Source organism: Vidua chalybeata, chromosome 14, assembly GCF_026979565.1.
Source record: "Vidua chalybeata isolate OUT-0048 chromosome 14, bVidCha1 merged haplotype, whole genome shotgun sequence".
Taxonomy (NCBI): domain Eukaryota; kingdom Metazoa; phylum Chordata; class Aves; order Passeriformes; family Viduidae; genus Vidua; species Vidua chalybeata.
Genome location: NC_071543.1, coordinates 2424119 through 2445124, shown reverse-complemented (window position 1 = coordinate 2445124; position 21006 = coordinate 2424119). Strand labels below are relative to the sequence as shown.

General features: G+C 38.7%; 1 protein-coding gene across 5 annotated transcripts in view; it reads right to left on the bottom strand.

Moving 5' to 3' along the window:
- Positions 1-21006, bottom strand: part of ATRX (ATRX chromatin remodeler) — a 70122-nt gene that overhangs the window by 18207 nt on the left and 30909 nt on the right. For all 5 annotated transcript variants that reach the window (XM_053956138.1, XM_053956134.1, XM_053956135.1 and 2 more), the window contains 12 exons: positions 19749-19827; positions 13704-13834; positions 12994-13206; positions 11397-11490; positions 10773-10881; positions 9998-10177; positions 9485-9626; positions 8981-9090; positions 6986-7132; positions 6607-6784; positions 1287-1424; positions 899-1074 (listed from right to left, as the gene is read on the bottom strand). In XM_053956138.1, coding sequence (XP_053812113.1) covers positions 899-1074; positions 1287-1424; positions 6607-6784; positions 6986-7132; positions 8981-9090; positions 9485-9626; positions 9998-10177; positions 10773-10881; positions 11397-11490; positions 12994-13206; positions 13704-13834; positions 19749-19827 — 1697 coding nt within the window. The remainder of the gene's footprint in view (positions 1-898; positions 1075-1286; positions 1425-6606; positions 6785-6985; positions 7133-8980; positions 9091-9484; positions 9627-9997; positions 10178-10772; positions 10882-11396; positions 11491-12993; positions 13207-13703; positions 13835-19748; positions 19828-21006) is intronic.

Below are 21006 nucleotides of genomic sequence, written 5' to 3'. Positions count from 1 at the left end.
GGATCAATGATGGTGATCCAGGTGCTTTCAGCCCCAGAGGGGAAAAATCAGCCCAGGAAATACAATTTACTCCAGGCCCAGCAGCAGGAACCCACCTGGCTCACTCAGGTGCTTCTTAGGCCAAAGTCTATGACCTGCTAAGCCCATGCCCAGTTCCAAGTCCTTGCAAAGTTCACTGCAACTCCAGGAGCTGCTCTGGGAACTACTTTTTGGGGTTTTTTTTAAGAATACTAAAACCAGATTTTACTTCTGTTTTGGGCTTTTTTGGCTCTGACACTACTCTGTCTCCCCACTCACCCAATGACCACAAAAGAGAGCTGCTCTCTATGGACAGGATCTGCTCTGCACAGGGCTGGGAGAAAATCCATGTGGGCTCCATCCAAAGCTTTTTTTACCTAAGGTCTATAAAGTAACAAGTTCTTCACCCTTTTGAACCTGAATAATTTTCATTCTCTCTTTGTTTTCCTTTGTTCTGATTCTTGCAGATGAGAAAAAATACATATTCAGAAATAACTGACAAACTATGGACCAGCAATGTTCTGTGCAGACTTTAAGGCAGCTCTTAAATGTGCATATGGAATTAAAATGGAGTATTTCAGAACAACTTATGTCCTACTCTACCAAAAAATGTTCTTGTCTCCCAGCAGGAAGTAGCTGTATCCTCAAATACTTGTATTTTAGAATATACTGACATTTGGAGAAAAACCATGAAGTTCTTCTAGTCACAAATAATGCAGGGTTCTAACAATCAGTGAAAATATTTAAGTTAGAAGATTTAGGGAGCTCTCAAATCAGAAGTTTACCAGCCTTTGGGTGATTTCATCAGAGTGAGACAAAAGAATTCCTCTCCTTCCCTGCAGTGGAATGAAGTGATGAGTTAGGGACAAACTGTTCTCACCTGAACACAGCCAGCCAACATCTCATAGAGGATGTGAGCACGTTTCTTCATCACTCTGACATCCACAGGAGTGGAGTCTGCACACTGCCCGTTCTGGATGGGATTGATGAATCGGTTCCGGAACTCCTTAATTGAGCCAAGCAAATTCTCCTTAATGAAGTTAACCATGCAGTGGTCTAGGAGAAACAGATCACACATGAGTGGTTCCAAGTGGAAAGCACAGTACTGGGATTAATGCAAACAGAAAATAAATGTGCCACATCTAAATACAGAGAAATTTAGCATGCAGCTGCACTGCTTCAAGTCCTTTTCTTCCAGTCAAACTAAATATATCTTCTATGGCTGACAGGAAAAAGTGTACTGAAGGAAATAAAAGACAACTACTCACATTCTATGAGATTATTCTGCAGTGGTGTTCCTGTCAGAATTATTCTTCTCCTAGATTTAATAGAATTCATTGCCTTAGAGACAGCAGATGCTTCATTTTTCAATATGTGTCCTTCATCACACACCACAAAGTCAGGACCTGGAAAGAAACAATATTAAATCTCTCCACAATCTTTCATTGCCACAAAGAACCTGACAGCCTAAAGTATCCAAAATTTGTTCAGCCACTGTTACTTTGGGTTTTTTTTAACTTTTTTTGTGTGTTTTATGGTGAGATTTTTTAGCACTGATTGAGTTCTCACTCAGCCTTTGCACAAGCATTCAGAGGAGCCACTCTGGTAAAATCAAGGCTGTTGCTTGTAAAGTCTTCATGGTAAGGATTAAACTCAGATTTGCAGCATATTCCTGTTTAAATGGTCTATTCCTGCTGCTGGTTGTGCATGGCTGCACCTCCATCCATCCTGTCACAACTCAGTAAAACTTCCTTCTCTCCAGCTTTAGGCTGCCATCTACTGACACTTGGGCAATCCCAAAACACCCAAAAACCAGGTAACCTGAAATTTTTCATTAAGGCAAGAATAACAATTGGGGGACAGAGTGCAATCAGAAGTCTTAGATAATATAAAACACAACCAGATTTGATCTGAATTACAGACAAGTGAATTGCCACCTTGCAGCTGAAAGTCACCTCAGGAATGTCCTCAGCTTTCTTCCAGGAGATAAAATATCAGTCTGGTTTAAGTGAGCTGCACAAGGAATGTCAAAAGCACACCACATTCCCACAGTATGCAAAGCAACTCTAATAATAAGATAAATAATACCCAACTTGGCAGAACAGACTTCCTCTTAATTGTTTTCAGACTTAGCACAATTTCTGGAATTTCTTTCCTTGAAAATGAAGTAAAAGATATTCTAGGATCCAAGTAGTAACTCAGAATAAATGTTTTACCAGCTCTAAACCTGACCTCAGTTCCAGCACTCTCAACTCTGAAAGCAACTCATGTCAATTTGCTGCACCTTGGATAAAAGCCACCAGCTGGGTTCAGCAATTCAGCACTAAAAAGGCCAATATTTGAGGAGCAAAGGATGATTTGTCAGCGAGGACAGTTTAATCTTTTATAATTTACTGAGAATATTTTGTCTCAGGCTAAAACCAGACTGCCTTCTAAAGAATAAAATTAATTCTAGGGCAGTGATTAACAGCAGAGAATTGATTACACCTCTGACTACACACACACCAGTGCCAGTCACATTAATCATGCCATTTTAAGGTGATTTAAAAGTGATTTGAATCTTACATGTGAAGAGAAAGGAATAAAGAAGGTATTTCTTTCCAAGCAAAAAATCCAAACAAAACAACCCCCAAACTTTCAAAATAAGTCTAGAAAACAATTACGAAAATCCACAATTATGAATTCCAAATGCATTTAGGCTTGTCCAAGCCAATGCATTTCTGAATTTCCCACCTGCCACAGAAACATTTCCCCATATTATTTCATGACTTTTGTACCTTCCCAGTTTTGACAAGAATGAAAACCACTGAGTGGCTACACACAAAGCCTTCCTTTAATTGGAAGTAACCATCTCCAGTAGTGACAGATCCTTTCTCTAGTCTTCATTTCATTAACTACTGTGATTCATTCACGTGAAGTTAAAGAAATTAAGTTTAAAAACCGCCTCAAAACCTGTTCTTTAGAGTAAGAGAATGACAGTAAAAATATGAAAAAACTCTATCTCAGTACAATTATTCATGGTTTGTTTGGCAGAAATGCAGCACTGATATCTTGAACTAAAATCTTGGCTACAGCTCAGCAGCAGGGATTTTCATCCATTTGTGGGGTTTTTCCCTTGTTCTTCCAAAACACAAATGCAAATCATTATGGACAGAACATTCCTCAAAATATGATAAAGGAATGTAAAGCTTAAAGGGACCTCAGGGGAACATTTTAGATTATCTTCTCCATCTGAGATCAGGGTTATGCGAAAGGGGCAGACCTGACAGAAGTGGGAAACTCCACAGCCTCTCTCATGCTAAAACACTGCAATTTGCTACAAATCTGAATAAATTCTGCCCTTTCCTTTCTCCTAATCATGTCAAAACCAACTGACAACACTCCTTTCATTAACCAGCTCTTAAAGGGTGGAAAATTTGTCAGTTTAATTGGTTTTTTCTTCTAGGCTAAAAAGCCCTACTCATGCAATCCTTCCTCAAAGTCTTCATCTTCTCACTGTTCTTACTGTACTTGCACATGTTAATATATTGAAATACATAAAGGCTAGATAGATATAGATATATACACACAGTTCTCCTGTTCCTCTAAAGACTACAAGAACTTCATATGACTGTCAGTTAAAGAGAAGTCTCCAAGTTAAACAGTACCAGAATTTTTGTTATTAGCAACAAGTAAAAAAAAAAAAAATAAAAAAAAGGGATTGAAGTTCTTCAAGCAGAGCACAGCAGTGATCAAAAACCAACAGCCCGTCAGCAGTGGCACAAGGCAGCCTGGAAACCCTGCATGTGCATAAAATCCTGCCATTCTTCCACATAGCTGAGCTGGTTAATTAATGAAATCACTCCTCCACCCATAAACTTTGGCTAAACCTTCCCCCTCTGCTCCCCTTGACAGTGCAACACAAGCTTCTCCTATACAGTATCTCACCCCAGCAGTATTCACCAGACACATCTCGTTAGATTAGCACTCAAATCCCAGATCTGCAGCTTTTGGAATGGGAAGTGCTCCCAGAGGCCAAGGTTTCCCTATTTCCAGTCCCAGCAGAAGCCAGTTTGTGGTTTTCTCCTGCACTGGAATCTGCAACTGTCCATGCTGACCCACCAAGAGAGCAAGAAACAAGTGAGAACCTTGTAATGCACATTTAGCCAATCCAAACAGCTCCAAAAATTAATGGGCAAGAAGACACAAACACTTCTGTCTTTCTGCAATTAGTTAAAATAGAGAAAAGGATGAGACAACATGAAATGCCCTCAAGTAGTACCAGGAGAGTTCAGGCTGGATATTAGGAAGAATTTCTTCACTGAAAGAGTGGTTAAGCATAGAAGGAACTGCCCAAGGAGGTGGTGGAGTCATCACCCCTGAAGTGTTCAAAAAATGAGTAGACAGAATCACAGAATCACAGAATAATGAGGTTGGAAGAGACCTCGAAGATCATCAAGTCCAACCTATGCCCTAACACCTCAACACCTAACACCTCAACTAGACTATTGCACCAAGTGCCATGTCCAGTGTTTTTTTTAAACACATCCAGAGATGGTGATTCTACCACCTCAAGATCATGGAAGATCATGGCACAGTTTAGTGGGCACAGTGAGTCTGCACTCCACCTTGGAGGTCTTTTCCAACCTTAAAGTTTCCATGATTCTACAAAAAATAATTAAGGAGTTATTTCAAGGCTGACTTTCCCAACAGCCTGATTGCACTCTATCAACCAGTCCTAGAAGGGAACAGAACAGGAGGCTTCATGTTCATATGGAATTATTCAAAATCTGTGAGGGTCACTGTGCTGCAGCTTCCACACTCAATTCAAACTGAACAAAGCCATGACCTAAGCCCAAACACTGCTCTGTCCCAGTGTCTGAAGAGCTCTGGAAGGAGAACAGGAACACAGCAGGATGGAAAAACCATGGGATGGGACAGGGAAGATTACACCAGTCACTGTCTCCTCCTAACATCCCACAGTCCAGTATTTTTGGGGTTACACAAACACAAATCCATGAAGGGACAATGTTGCTGTAAAGACACGTGGTAACAACCCTTATGTTTGTCCTCCCTTACATTTTGCACCAGGAAAACCCCCCCAAAAATTAGTTATTGTATAACATTTTATCACTGTACCAGAACAAGACCCACTGAACACAGATTCACTGTCCTGTCACCACTACTTTGAGACAGCAATTCACACATTTCCTCCCTTAGCTTTCACTTCCTTGACAATATTCCCAATAAATGCAATATCCTGAGAAAATCAGATACAGAACGGCACTGACAGAATAGGGTTCCCCTCTCTTTTTTGGTTTGTTGTTGGGTTTTTTTTTTTGTTCTTAATAACTACAGCTTAGGTAGAACGAGTCAAAAAACCCATTGGCAAGAAGTGCATTTCCTTCACTGCTTAAATGATGTGTGTGGAATCAACACGTTATATATCAACAAAAATAGTTACAATAGTTCATCAGCTGCTGTACTGGAGCTTCCCTGACTCCACAGCCACTGTACAACTTAGTCAAGCTGGCAGAAAATTAATGAATGTTTTAGCTGCTCCAACAGCATTTCAGCAGAGTTGGAGATGCCAATTCCACTTGGCCAATGCCAAAAATCATGAAGTTATTTTCCCCCTTAGAATAAACTCTTTTGTCTGTTAGAACAGAATTCACAGCCCTACTTTAGTAGGAAACTTCACAAAAATCAAGCTCAACAAGTACAATTACCAATCATAAAAAGGAAACAAAGAAGAAAATCAATCACACACTGTCAATGTGAAGTCCAGTCAGATAATTAAAATCCAAGAAAACTCAGCTCCACTTACTCTGCCTTCCATACTTGCATTCTCAAGGAGAAATACCAACAGTACAGCAAAGTTGTAAAAACGCTTAAAACCAGTTTTTAAGACATTCTGCATAACCCTAAATTATTTTTAAGTATCAGTTGCCAGTTCAGAATTTCTAGGGAAATTTTGCTATTTCGGTGAACCTTGCTAATGTTATAATTGTTAGTCCTTTTTGGGGACCACCTGAGAAATCAGTTATATCAACTTGGAATATTTTCAAGTGCTTCCATACATGTTGACATAAATTTGCTAAGCTCAGCTCAGCTCAAACCAGACATCTGTTTCCCAAGGCTGAAAAAATAATTAACTGCTTTATCTGCATTCCCTTAATTAGCACTCCATTAACACTGTTTTTTCACACTTGTAAGGTACATTGTCTACTATTTTCATGTGTAGTTGCCCCCTTAGTGGTAGATTTCCATCAAGGACAAAACAGCTTATGGTTGTAACAAATTAACAGATTAAAACAGCCTTGGGTCCCAACAAAAACCTCAAATTTGCAAAGGAAGCAAAGGCAGCAAATAAAAATACTTAATAGGAAAAATTTCTAGAATATATTCCTTGCATTTGATTTTATAGAAAAGACTGTTACAGAAACCTATTTACAAAAGCAGATGGGGGAGATTCTGAACAAATTTCTGTAACTCAGCAAAAGCCCACAAAGAAAATCTGATGAATCTTACCAAGACTGTTTATTTTCTTTGCTCATATACATAAACCTGGAAGTCCAAACTATACAAGCTGTATACATTTTCACTTACCTGGGTCAACTAAAGCTTTATTAAATATTTCTTTAAGTTTTCTACTCTTCACATTCCTGCCTTGTGCCAGGTTTCGATACATCTCGTAGCCAATGATCATCACACCTCCCTCATCCTGCCAGTGCTGCAGCATGTAGCTCCTCTCCTGAGGCCTTTTCACAGTTGCCAGCTCATAGACCTTCCAAAGGGAAAAAAAAACCTTTAATTCCTCTTAAAATATTCTATAGTGGTCTAATTTTTAATACTGCTGATGTATTAATGCAAGTAGATTTTTCACACAGTTAAAGCACATTTCTTAGCCTTTATTTTAAGTGGTGGAGCTTCCCAATTTTGCAAATCATCCAGTTATTTCATGAAGAACTCTTTTTAAGACTCCTACCTCTAGTTTCTCCTCATCTTCTAAACCTTCTTGCCATTTTTCAAACTCATTCAGCCAGTTCAAGGCAGTGTTGAGTGGACATACGACCAGACCTGTCCGAAAATCCAGTTTGTCACACAGCAAGACTGTGTGGAGAAAACTTACTACCTGCAAGAGAACAAACAGGCAAAACACCAAATAAACACCAGGAAAGAAAGAAAAATGTTATCCATTCAATTATGTAATTAAATTACTAACAACATTCTTGTTTAAATATATTTTTGGTTAAACAAATAGAATTTTTTGATACATTTTCATACAGGTGTATTTGGAGTTCATACGCTCTTTACTCTGTGTTCTGTGGCTGCACACATCCTTCACACACTGAGATACTTTTGAACTGCTGAATGATTTCATAGAAAACCCTCCTTTTACATTCCACCAATAATTTTCATAAATTAAACACTTCCATCAGGTTGTTTTTAAGCTTTCTCCCAACATTCGTCCCAAACATAAAATAAATTCACAGTTAAGTTTCTTAAAAGTGAACTTCAGTCTTAAAGCAGTTTCTCACACTTTTTTCAAGGCATTTCAAGGGAAATTCTCTCAGCAGAGCTCTGCAGCAGGCTATGGCAGTGTTTTCCAAGGACTGACCCTGCAGCCAGCCTGGCTGTGTTCTGAGGATGACAACACCTCCTTGAGGCTGGGAAAAACCCAAAACCTTGTGGTGTCACTCAGTGCTTCTGCTGGGCTGCCTGTTTTGAGCAGCAGCAAACAAAGGCAGGACTAGAGGAGAGTCAGTGATCCCATGGCAGCTCCAGCTCTCCCACTGCACTTTGGATGTACAACAGCAGAAGTTCCTTCTGCATCAAATCTTGGCATCTGGCAACTCTGATTTAATAGAGGGATTTTAAACTGCATGACTGTGCTTGGAACACTGGGCAGCAAAGTGCTTTTAAAACAAAAGGATTTACTGGTGCTTCTGTGTAAGACAAAACTCCCCAGGAGGTCTCATGACCACAGTCCTCTCTCCTGGCCAGCAAGTCCCCACCTTCCCTGATTTCACTGATCTCTACTGCACTTGGCAAAATCTGCTAGAACTCATGGCTGGTTCTGCTCTTTTAAGAGCTAAACAACAATCACAGAGCACAGCAGCGACTGGCAAATGGACACATATAGAAAAAACAACCACCTCAGCTTCATACACCAGCCTTCAAAATCACTTCTATTGATATATGTTTCTAACTATGGCTGTCTTTGATTAACAAGAAGTTACAGCCAAAATTACTGTCATTAACACATCTGGATCACTATAAAAATACCTTCTGCTGTAACTATTTCATCAGACTACATGGTGTGTAAAGTGTAGGTGGAAAAAGTCCCCTAGACAACAGTTCTGCAAAACATTGCAAACCTCCACTAAAAGGTGTGATTAACTCCCCAAGAACCACACCAGCTAAGCTAAGATCAAGTCTGTAAAAATACACCTTTCAAAGGTGATTTCTGAAATGCTCCGTAAAATTGCAGACTGGGTGTCTGTCACCCCCATTTCCCTAAACAAAGCACATTTTTAGATATGCTGGAGCTGGAGATAAAATCCTGCTGTGCACCAGCCCCAACCACAGCTGCAGCCTGGGTTTCCTGAACTGGTCATACTGGGAGTGACCTCAGCTCGCTGATCATCCTCAGTTCTGTGCCACTGAAAAATCCCCACAAACCCACCAGCACCTGACTCTACACACAAGGTCAGGCATTAAAAATAAAAACCAACTAAATCTGATAAACTTATACTTCAGTAGCAGCAAATTAATTTTAAAACAGTCAAGAAAATAAATCATTTAAGGAAAAAAAAAAAAAAAAAGAATGAGGAGGGCAGAAAAAATACAACCAGCTTAAGATTATTCCACAGTCTTAGAAAGAGGTTCCTGGAGCCTCTCTCCTGCCAGCTGTATTTGTTTTCTTGTTCTGAGGTGCAAGAGAACTACACAGCACTCGGAAATGAATTTTGTTTCTTACCTGTAATGTCTTCCCCAGGCCCATACAGTGAGCAAGAATGCAGCCAGAGCCAGGAGATGTCTTGGTTTTTTTTACAGATTCACAACAGCAATCCCACATGAACTGAACACCTGAAGAAAATTATTGAAAGTTTTCTGATTAAACATTCATTTTATTAAAGTTCACCCAATAAGAGACAGCTGTGATCACTGAGATCATGATAACTCTTAGGAAAGCAGCTTTCAGAATGATTACTGATGGAATTTCAGTCCAGTGGGTTGTATGTGGGATGATCTCTGTCTTGAATTTGATTATATTTACAGCTTCATTGAAGATGTGGCAACTGGGATGGAAAATGTTCCTGTGAGGATGCAGACTGCCTGATCTTGGGGACAGGGAGAAGAGAAGACACATTCTGGTTTTGCCAGTCAAGGAGTTTTTATTATTCTAATTCAGTCTGCATAAGGTGCTGTGCCCCTGGAGAGAAGAAAAAAAATCTTTCTTTCCTTTAAACTCTTTCCTTACCATCTACTTGGTGTGGTTTCAGTCTGGTCACTATACTCCTGTGAACCTGCACTAATGGTTCTTTGGTTTCTTCATCTTCATCTAAAACCAGCTTGGTTGTGATGGGACATTTCAGAGGTGAGGCATCTTCAATCTCTATCACCTGCACACAGAAACAGGGCAGCAGAGCAATATTCTCACATGAGTAACACCCAGCATTTGAGACACTTCAGATTTACCAGAACTGGAAGTCATAATTTATTTACTAAAGAGAAACCTTCAATTCTTTACTGCATCACAACTTACTCTGGCACTGAAGTGAAGCAGCAGGGAACTGAAACAACTGTCTAAGGTCACAGCACCCAAATAAAACTTACCAAGGTCAGCCTGCAGGAAACTGAAGACAAAACATGTTGCTTATAAGGCTGTATGCAAGTGATTCTCAAAAATTACTCATCAAATTACACTAAGGTTCAAATGAAGCATCATCAGGAATTCAAGTTCACAGAATTTTACACAGAAACCAGACCATACCTCTCTCAATTTCTCTCTCTCTCGTTCTCTCTCTGCTATACGCTTTCTTCTTTCTTCTTCTTCTTTAAGTGCATTTTGTGTTTCTGTTCTAAGCTTATCATCTTTAATAATTTTCCTGATCTTCTTTCTGCCTTTTCCAGGAGATTTTGAGTCATCATTGTCCTCATTCTCAGAGTTACTCTATTAGAAATTAAGTGAAATACACATTAGCAAGAAAATTATGGCATAGACCCTCAAACCCTTCTTTCTTAGACAAGCTCCCAGAAATTCTTACACACACAGGTGAAGTTCAGCTAATAAGAAAAAAAATGCCTTTTTTAGAAGTCTGACAAAAGAAGTGCCACCTTAACTGTAATGTATTTTGAGATAAGCTCAGCTGTGCGAAGACAGTACTGAAGGCACTGTTATCATTTGATAGTAGCTAATGATTATTAACAGAGCACTTTTTTTCCTGTGTGGTGCTAAATCAGATCAGCCCCTACTTACACCAACACTACCAAAGCCTTAATTTACAATTTGTCTCATCTACATTTAGATGAAAACTTCCATTTACTTCAATATCATGCATTTTTATCAAGATCTAGACAGGAAAAGTTTTAGTTCAAACACAATGCTTTACCTCCACAATGGCATTTTACAAATTTTAGCCTGAATTGACATTGAGAAAAGTTTTAATTTTTCACTGTACTTTGTGCAGAGGTGTTTGAAATACCCTGAGCAGCTGGCAGAAGAGACAGGAACTCCCTATTTATTATTTCAAAACATGATACAGCACCTTATTCTCATTTTCACTCGATGAATCCTCTTGAACCTTTATCCTCCTTCGTTTCTTTTTCTGTTTGTAGCTGCGCTGGTTTTCCTCTGCCTCAGCTTTTTTGGCAGATCTATTGAAAAAGCAAAAAGGCAATATTACTGATTAACCATAATAATCCTCTGCCTCACTGAAAAATAATGGTAAAAGAGTACTACATCATTAATTAATAAGATATGCACTCCTTTTGTGCAGTTAGGGCTGACTTCTAAATTCCTTCCTGCTCAGCCCACTGGATACACAGAGCAATGAGAAAACCCGACAGAATCTCAGAACTATAAAGCATTACTTTTATACTGCAATCCATCAGTTGACAGTGATGTATTTGGCATTAAAATGTCCATTTTTTGTTGATTTTTTTTTGTACTGGCTCATCAAATTGTTGTGTATCCCCTACTGTGGCACAAATTCAAAATTCCCACATTTGTTGCAAAATAAATGAACGTTCTATAATTCCTACAGACAAATATCATCAAGGGTTTTAAGAACTGCTCCAAAGTGTTTTAACTTTTACCATCTCCCTGCATAAACTGCACTATTAAAACCTAAAATAAACACAGGGTAAGCACAGTTCAGCTTTGTTCATACCTTGTCCTTGGCCGTTGGTCATCCTCAGACTCACTGACCTCCTCACTCACTGCAGACTCGTGGAACTCAGAGTCATTGGAGTCATCACTGCTCACTTGGAAAAGAAAGCAGCATTTATTTCATTGTATCACTGCAAAGCCTGCAGCTCCTCACTGCACAACAAACTGCTTCAGAGCAACAAGCACTGCCAGGGTTCATTTCAGACAATATGGGACCCACATTTATAAGGAGCAAGAGGGATAAAAGGGGCACAGAGAAGAAAAGGTTAAAATTTAAGCACTAGCTGAGTCCTGGTGGGTGGCTTATTGTGCCACAAGCCTTGAGGTCCTTGTGCATGAACATCTATATTTATTTCAAGAGCAAATGGAAGAGTGCATTAAATGATGGAGATGTGTGGAGAACAGTAGGGAACTTCAGAAAACAAAAGGTGATTTTTAGTTAAACAGAAGCTTTTGTTTCAAATGCTTCACGTGTCATTTTATAACCATACTTGGAGAAAAGGGCCCTAACTTACACACAAAATGTAAAATTGCATCACTACATTTATGGCTTGGCATTTCTTCAGGTAATGCAAGCTCAAAACTGCCTCAAAAAGCAATTAAAAATACACCTAAAAGAGCAGCATTAGCAAGACTCTCCTAATCATTTTGAGGAGCCAGCACTGGCATTTTTAGGTAATGAAGACACCAGCAAGGTATTTAACACTTTTAATTTCAGCCTGACCTTGAACACAGTGGAAAGTTTAATTGTTTTATGAATGTCAAGGCTTAAAACATGAGTTGTTCTACATACATGGGAATGGTAACATTATTAACACAGGGCTAAAAAGGGCAAACTGAAATCAAATCTATTGTTCTGTTTGAGGGCAGTCAACTTCAAAGGCGTGCACTGAAGAACCCTCAGCTGCCTCTTACTTGCACATTAATTCATAGGTAATTTACACTTATTGCTCCTGCATGAAATGCTGTAGGTAGAGTTTTAATCCAATAAGAGAGGAAAAACATGAATATGCAAACAGATAAAAATGAGAGTTTTCACAGAGGAAAATGCTAAACAAACCACATTGCATCTTTTATTCTGTGGAAGACCACAAAAGTTGGCTGGCATTAGTGCAACCCAGATCAGGGAAGCCCAGTGCACCTTTCCTGGCCAGGAAACAACCAGAGGTTCTTTGTTCCTGCCTGCAACAATGAAGGCCCAGCCCAGGCTCATTTCACAGTGCCATCTGGTGCTCAGCTCCAGCCTGCTCCACTGCAATTCCAGCATGGACACATTCCTCAGGCACTACTGCCACTCCAAGAGAGAAATTACATAAAGGACAAGACTGATTTTCCCAAATTCAGACATCCTGGCCTTGTCTCTGGATGGATATTCTAAGATTCCACAGGATTAATCTAATTCAGAGGATGCACTCATATTTGACATTTCTAATTAAACTATTTATCAAACAAAGATAAGGGAATGCTAGATTTCATACACAAGGAAGTTTCTACAGGGATTTTAAAATCACAAAGGTTGAGATCTCCATTCTGACAAGCTCTGGATTTATTTTACAGAAGTACTTTTCATGACCAAAAAAAGGATGTGCATTATGTACCTTTCCTTCTATTTCTGCGCTTCCCCCCTTCTTTTTTGTCTTTTGGTTTCACCACCTTCTTTTCTTCTCCAGACTCCCCATCACTCACGGAGAGCTTCTGCCTCAGCAGTCTGTGTCTGTATCTGGGCTTCTTGGATGTTTCTTCCTCCTCTGAATCTGACTCAGAATTAGCTTCTTCCTTTTCAGACTTCTTGTCTTCCTTTTCCTTCTCTCCTGTCACACAGAAGAGTCAGTACCACATGCATACCAGTCACTTTCTTATCTTACAAGAATTAAAATCTGAATTAATTTAGGCTAAATCCTGTGCTTTTCCAGGGAATTACAAGCAACAACATACCAGTTTCCTCCAATGTTTAGTATTTCCCACTGCCTGAATGCTTGGAATGCCTGTTCCAATGGCTGTGTTAACCAAATCTCTCCTGGGCACTTGCAGGACTTACTGTTCTGTACAGGTAATAATCCCTCAGAAATCCCTAGGACTTCTTAATTGCTTACAAAACCCAGACTATAGCAAAAACATAAACATACAGAAGACTAAAAGAGATGATAATCCTCATAACCACATACATCGGCCTCTATGTGGAATTACATATCAAAACCAGTAATATTTTTTGCTGAAAACTTTAACAATCATCATTTTCCCAAGTGACCCTTGAAATCATGACAGGTGCCACAGCACCACTTTTTCCCAGGTGCTTTTTGGTGCTTACCATCATCTCCTGTGTTTTCAGTTTGCTTTGCAGGTTTCTTTTTTTCTTCCTCGGGTTGCTCATCTGAAGACGTATCCTCATCAGAGGAAAGATTGGCTTTGATTTCTTCTAAAAGCATTTTCTTGGCAATTCTTTGAAGTAAAACAGAAAACACTATTTATTCCATTGTTCAAGTAAAGCTATGAACGACAAGTGTAATCCTACACCATTCAGAACTTCAAAAAAAGGGCTGAAAGCTGAACAAAAAAAAAAAAAGACACGTGATGAAAAGTCATTGTGGCAAGACAGGATCTATCAGCAAAAATCTCACATTAAATGTAATGTGTTGACTTGCTTTTAGAAAGCAGGTCTGTATAAAGCTTCTTAAAAAGAAGTTTCCTGCTTTACAGCAGACTTGAAATGGTTATAAAATGTACAGACTTAGAGATTTCATTTTATTCATGGTCTATCTGGATAACTAACCACAAGCACTTCCCTTACAGCAGCTCTTGCAAAAACCCTTTTGTGTTTATACCCAAAAAGTCTGACCAACACTACAGGACCTGACTTTCAGATAAAAATCATCATCTTATTTCCTGCTCCACTCAGCTTCCCATGGTTTCACTGCAGAACAAGGTTCCAGCTAATGTACAAGACTATGAAAAATTATTTCTTTACACGCACTTGCAACATAAAAACCTTCTGAGTCTATCCAAGGCAGGTAGGTAAAAAGCACAGGAAAATAGTGGACTTACAGGGGAAGAAAATAAACCAGGTTTTTCTCATATAAATATCAGGAATACGACAGTTTTCATTCATCCATTTAAAATGAAAGATATGTTTTCTAGGTGAAACCTCATCTGTCTTGCATTTTGGGAGAATTAACGCATGCTGTGTGTACATAGTTCAGGATGGGAAAGCTCTCACACCAGTCAAAACAACAGCTCAAAAGCCACGGACCTCAGCCACAATCCAGCCTCCACTTGGGAATGGCAAAAGAACAGGGATCTCTCAAGCAAAACTTCCTACACAACAGAAATCTGAATTGTTGCTTCTATGGAGCGCTATAAAATAGGCTTTTAACAATCAGTATTTCATTTTCCAGCCTGCAATGTGTCCCTAAGACATAATTATTTTTCAAAGGGACTCTTCCCAAGCTATCTTTCCTGACACTCCACACAGTATTTTCTAATTTTTGAGCAACAGTGTAGTTTTTAAAAACACTCTCACGCTAATTTAAGTTCAGTTATTATTAAAAGACGGAAGCAAAATATTTTAATAAACATTTCTGATTGTTCAGTGAGTGAGACCATCCATCAGCATGCGAAACATACCCTCCCCCTCTCTCTTGAAAAGAAAAAGCTGATTAAAACTTTACCAAGCAGTACCCTTGGAGAACTTTAATTCCACATCTATCAAGAAATTGCAGCATGAACCCAAAGAAAACGTACTAAAGTCCACAGGTAAGTAACATCCTCTTGCAATTGCTTTTTGCATTAGGTCCTCCCAGAGGATATTTGGAAAAGGGATTTAGGGTTTGGTTGATTATTGATTTTTTTTTAAAACCCAGCACACCACGTGTAACAGCAACAGAAATAAACAGCTCCTCATATAAGAAACTCCAACTATATTTCTTCCATCTCTTAATGGTCAGAATTTTTTCTTCAAAATGAAACTGCTTCAAATGTCACAGGTTGGCTTCCCTTTAACAGCTTTCAACATAAATTGACTCCTACTCCAGAAAATGCAGAGAGCAGTGGTCTGGCTACTCTTCTTGTTTAATAAAAACCCAGAGTTTTGAAAGAGAAAAAACTAAAAGATCTGGAAAAAAAAGTTTAAATTGAATCCTGAAAGTCTTGCCTTTGACTTATTTTGGCAAGTGCATGAGCAAAGTTAACACAGCTTGTGGATGGCAATACTTACCTCTATACAAGTCACCTTTAAAAGGCTGACTTTGGTTCTTAGCAAAACAAGACTTTCATTTTAATCTGTTCTTTAATGAAGTATCTATTTTTTTAAGAGCTATAGGAATCAGCAAACGTATCTAACACCTAAAAAGATCATGCACATAATCTACCATCCATCAAGAGAAGATGCTCCAATTTTCCTATTAATCACCAGCATAACCAACAACCACACTGGGCAAACTGATTAATTTCTAATTATTTATAATAATATTGATTAAGAAGTTATTGCTATGATAGAGAATAAGTCCTGGTTTTTTGTCTAGAATAAAGACTTAACCACTTGCACCCAAATTGAGATGGGACTGTTTGTTAGCATGAAAAGCTGCATTTTCTTCAATACTTTTACTGGTATGTATTTAGGCCAAAGAAGTGAGACATTATTAAGATGTTCAGGATTTAAAATATGCCCATTTTTAATTAACTACATATCTGATAGGAATGATAAGTGTAAGCAACATTAGACCCAAAGAGATTAGGCCTTGTAAATGCATGTTGACAAATGGCTGATGTAACAAATGGCTTACATGAATTATTATAACTTGAGTACAGGACTCTGGAAGCTGGGTTTAAATTAAAACACAATAGATGTTGACCAGGATAACACATCATATTTCTATTTTATGATAAAACCCACTTAAAGTCACCAGGTTTCTCAGCTAAGAAACTTCACATGGTAGCTTTAACATTTTATTATCTGCATTAATAGCAGCAAGAAAAACAAGCTATGATAGTGTGAAAATTCCCTCCCTCATATCCTTCCAGAGAAAACCATGGAAATCAAAATGGACTGTAATATTTACTCAGGTCAATGACATAAAAGATTCTTGGCCATTCAGATGTAACAGTTGAGCACCAGCAATGGGTTTAATTAAGAGGCACAGAGAGCCAAATGACCTCCAGCACAGGGTTTCAGGCAGTAAAAAAATAAAGTAAAAAATAAAATAATATTAAAAAATCCCTGCATTTTACTCATTCCTGCACTGATCTGCTGTGACCTTGAGAGCATGTCAAGTTGCCCCACTCCATCTTATCTAAACTTATGGTGACATTTGTATGAAGGGCACTCTCCCAACACACATTTATCCAGTGCCTCACAGAATGGGGCTGCAACCTCAACCAGGACACGCAAAACCAACTCTAGAATAAAGTAATAGCACATATGCACAAATTTGTATCAACTGGGTTTAAAGATATTTCCCCTTTGTCAGAACAACCCAGCAGAACACATTTCTAAACAATGAATTGATTACTATGGATTTTTAAGTCGTGCTAAAAGAAAACAGTTTTCACAAGAGACAGACTGGAAATTACCCAGGGGTTGCTTGGTTACACTGCAGGACTACTTTAAAAGCTCCTTCAGACTTTGCAGCAGAACTGGAACAGCAGGTGCAGCCTCTCATGATGTGGAGTTAAGCCCCCATGGTAATTTGCACCATTCTTGCTCAAGAATTTTACAGTGCCAATACAATGACATTGTTCAAAATCTTGGTGAGACAATCCTGCCACTGTAAAAATCTTTTTTCTTAAAAAGCCATGATTTTACGTTTTAGTTCACGATTGTGATGTTTTATTACCAATTTGATTACATCAACTCACACTCAGTGTTCATAAATACCTACTAATTCTATGTAGAAATAAGGTTGCCCAAAACAAGCCCTTGGGTGGGGAAGGATGGTGGGATGTGGCTAATAAAAGCCACCAGAATTCCAGCTACAACACTACTGGCTTAAATGGGCCTTCAGGATACTATGAGAAAATTCAGAACCCTTTAAAATATACCTTAAGACATTAATATTTGGATGAAATGTCATACATGTCTAAAAAAATGAGTGAAAACTGCCAAACACCTTGTTCTAAATACTGTGCTGTCTTTGTTGGAAGAGGCTGATTTTCAAGCTGTCAGAGTTGGATTAAATTAAATGCTTGGACAAGAAAAACGTTTTACAAAAATTTATTGTAACCATCAAATACTTAAAGGCATTCTGCATTTTATACACTATTAACTTCTTAATAAACAGAACTACTGCAAACATATCAAACAGTACCATTGAAAAGATCAGAAGGACCAATAATAGTTACACAACAGAAGATGAAAGCATACAGCACTGTATAGCATAGTATGACCCACTTGGATATTGCATTTTGGCAAAAAGATGATTTCAAGGCTCTTAATATTCATGTCATGCACATCCCCAGGTATGCAAATAACAGAACATCTAAACTAGAGACTTGCAAACAGGAGAGTTCCCACACTACAAACACCCAGCAGGTACCAGGTACCCTCTTTGGCCTGGAAGAAAATAGGCAACTTTTCTAAATCAGTAGGTAAACTATTTAAACACTTGGTGTTGAGTAAACAGAAGAACAAGTTTTTAATTTCTCGAAATTTGTTCCATCTTTTTACAATTTTTAGCTCTGATTTTGGTGCCAAGTACAACACAGGATGATGGTAAAGTCAGACTGCATTACCAGTTAACATGTCTGAAGGTTGACAACACTGTTTATTGACAAAATACCTCCCCATCTCATAAACAGATGTTCAAAAGGTCCCCTAAATGAAAATTTAACAAAGAGGCAGCTTCAAAACAAAGTACAGAAACTGATTTTTAAAGCCCGAATTTATATTACTGTTTGTTATCAATTTAGGTTCATTTATTTCCCAATACTCTTACATTAGACCATGACTGAGTTCTGTCAGAAACGTTTGTGCAGTAAATACTGAACTCCTGACAAAAGTGTATTGGTTCAGTTATCAACCAGAAACTCACAACAACAAAAAAAAAAAAAAAAAAAAAAAGAAGAAAAAAAAATTAAAACAGGACTGAAATTAAAAGATGATTTTAAAAAATCTTGTTATACCAAAGTTTACATGTTCTGCTTATGACCCTGTGCTGTCAAGTCCCTAAAAAGCATCTTTCTTTAAAGAGCTGAATTACTGGGTTAAATTTGATGACTGAAAACACACAAGAACTAATTCAGCAGCGGCATTTTGATGCCAAACTGAGGTCCGTAAAGGATATAAGACAGTGTTTTTAAAATTTACTTCAGCCACATATCAAACATACAACTCTGTGAAACAATATTCTAAACTAGTAAGGCTCAGAAGCAGAAAAAGACTCCACCAGCAACTGGTCCCACACATGCTACATGGCCAAAACAACAAAAAAAAATCAGTTTCTGAAACACTGTATAAAAATTTGTTGAGCAGCTCTTCAGTCTAACTACAGTAACTTCCAAAAAGAACTTGTGGCTCGGAGTTGAGTGACATTTCATGTTGTGCATTTAGGAAATGAAGCTTTTACATTTCTAGCCAGGCTGATTTTGATAGCTACAATGGTACTGGTAAAGTATGACACATCTTAGCTAACTGTATCTTACAGTGATTCTTTTTTATTCAATTCCAAACTGAAGCAGTACATATAAGCCACAATTCTGAAAATATCTATGCAAAGACTTAAAATATATAATTAGTCTCTTTGATACCAGTTGAGCCTATGCACAGTGCTTGTAGAATCATGGCCTTAACTCACATTAGTCGCTTCAGGTACTTTTTAGTGGATTAAAACTCAGTTCAATTAACAGCTGAAAATACCTAATATGGTTTTCCCCACATTTGTGCTTTCTCTTTATTGAGAAAAGGCGTTTCAATTAAAAAAGCATATTAAGCAACAGTAATAACCAAATTCATTCTGAAAATATTGCAGCGCTGCATACTGCACAGATGCAAACTGTCCCCTTCTACTCCCCACAACTAGCTGAAGTTCACATTTAGCACAGCAGCTTTGGACCTGCCTGCAAGATCCTCGCCACCAACCTCCCACGTGCACCCGGAACCCCAGTGGGACAGCGCTGCTGTGCTTTTGGAATTCCCCCTAGCCAGGTGTGTCAGCTACCACTTCTAAACATTTGCTTTGCATTCCTGGCTCTGGGCCTCTGTTTGCTGGCCCCGTGTTCACACTTGCAGGAGGCCCGTGAGCGAGTCTTTACCGGGTAGGCAGCCGTGCTTTTTACCACCTGCTTGCTCCTCCGTTGCGCCGGCTTGTACCCACACCTAGGCTGTGTTCTAATCGTTTTTAAGTCCTTACGGAGGGTATCATACCTATTCTCAGGGTCGTCATCATCATCATCTTCATCCTCCTCCATTGGGATAGTCCTTGATAGAGCATCTCCCTCATCTCCTGAAAAAAAGCCCAACAGAAAACACTTAATACGCGTAAATACAACAATAAATTATACATGACAGCACAATAAACAACACAACACATGAACTGTGTCTCCATCAACAATCCCCATTTAAAAACAGCTTGGTGATACCACTTTTCTACCCGTTACCTGTCTTGACAAATAAAAATAAATCTAGTTTCTTCAGTTCTGCTCGCTACTACACACAACTTGCAACTCATTCGTAATTACATACTGTGAATCTGGGATTTTACACCAAAACATAAAAGACTAAATACTCTATTCAGAAACCAGAAATAAGTTCCCTAAGAAGTTATTTGCTCTGTCAGAAGCTCCACGAGTGAGTTTGTGCAAACTGAAAAGAAGGCACAAACAAATACAGGACAGAACTGCTTCCCAAGCCCACGGGTTGCCCTGCTGCCAGGAGAGAAGTACTGGAGAACATCAACCTTTCCTATTTTTGCTTTCACACTATGAGTGTGTGTAAAGAGTTGTATTTTGAGAATTCCACATGCTATCCTTACTGCAAATATCCAAACTCAGCTGCATTACATGGCACTGTCTCATGTACAAAGGACATCAAGACCAACAGGGTAGGACACGTGGCAGAGAAGCAACAGCACAGTGTGAGTCCTGCCCTGGAGCTCCTCTGCACTCTCCTGGCTGGACTGAGGAATTTGGATTGTTTCTAGCACATTCCCAGGCCTCTCTCCTTCCTTTTCTCTCTTTTTTATCTTGCATGCAAGTCAGACAAATCTGCTAGGTAGTGAAATTAAGAGAAAGAAACCTCGCAATCCTAATGAGCTGAGATCCCCGCACTGATAATTTCTATTTATTTTCTATCTGTGGGGACTGGAGCACTGGACTACAACTAGGCTGTAAGGGGCACACTCCAAGGTGATCACAGAAAGTCCCCATGTAGATAAATAAAAGTATCCTGTTGGTTAAACCAGATCCTAAGTCTCATTCAATGATCAATCTACAATACACAGCTTATTCAGACACAGAACAGACTATTTTATTAATTCACCTATTAAACCAAAAGCAAACTGCAGACAAAGGCCACATTCTTCTCCTCTGGAAATACACTAACATAGGCAGAATTTCACAGAATCAAATGATAACTAAAGCTGAAAGAGACATCTGGACATGCTCTACTCCAACTCCATCCTCAA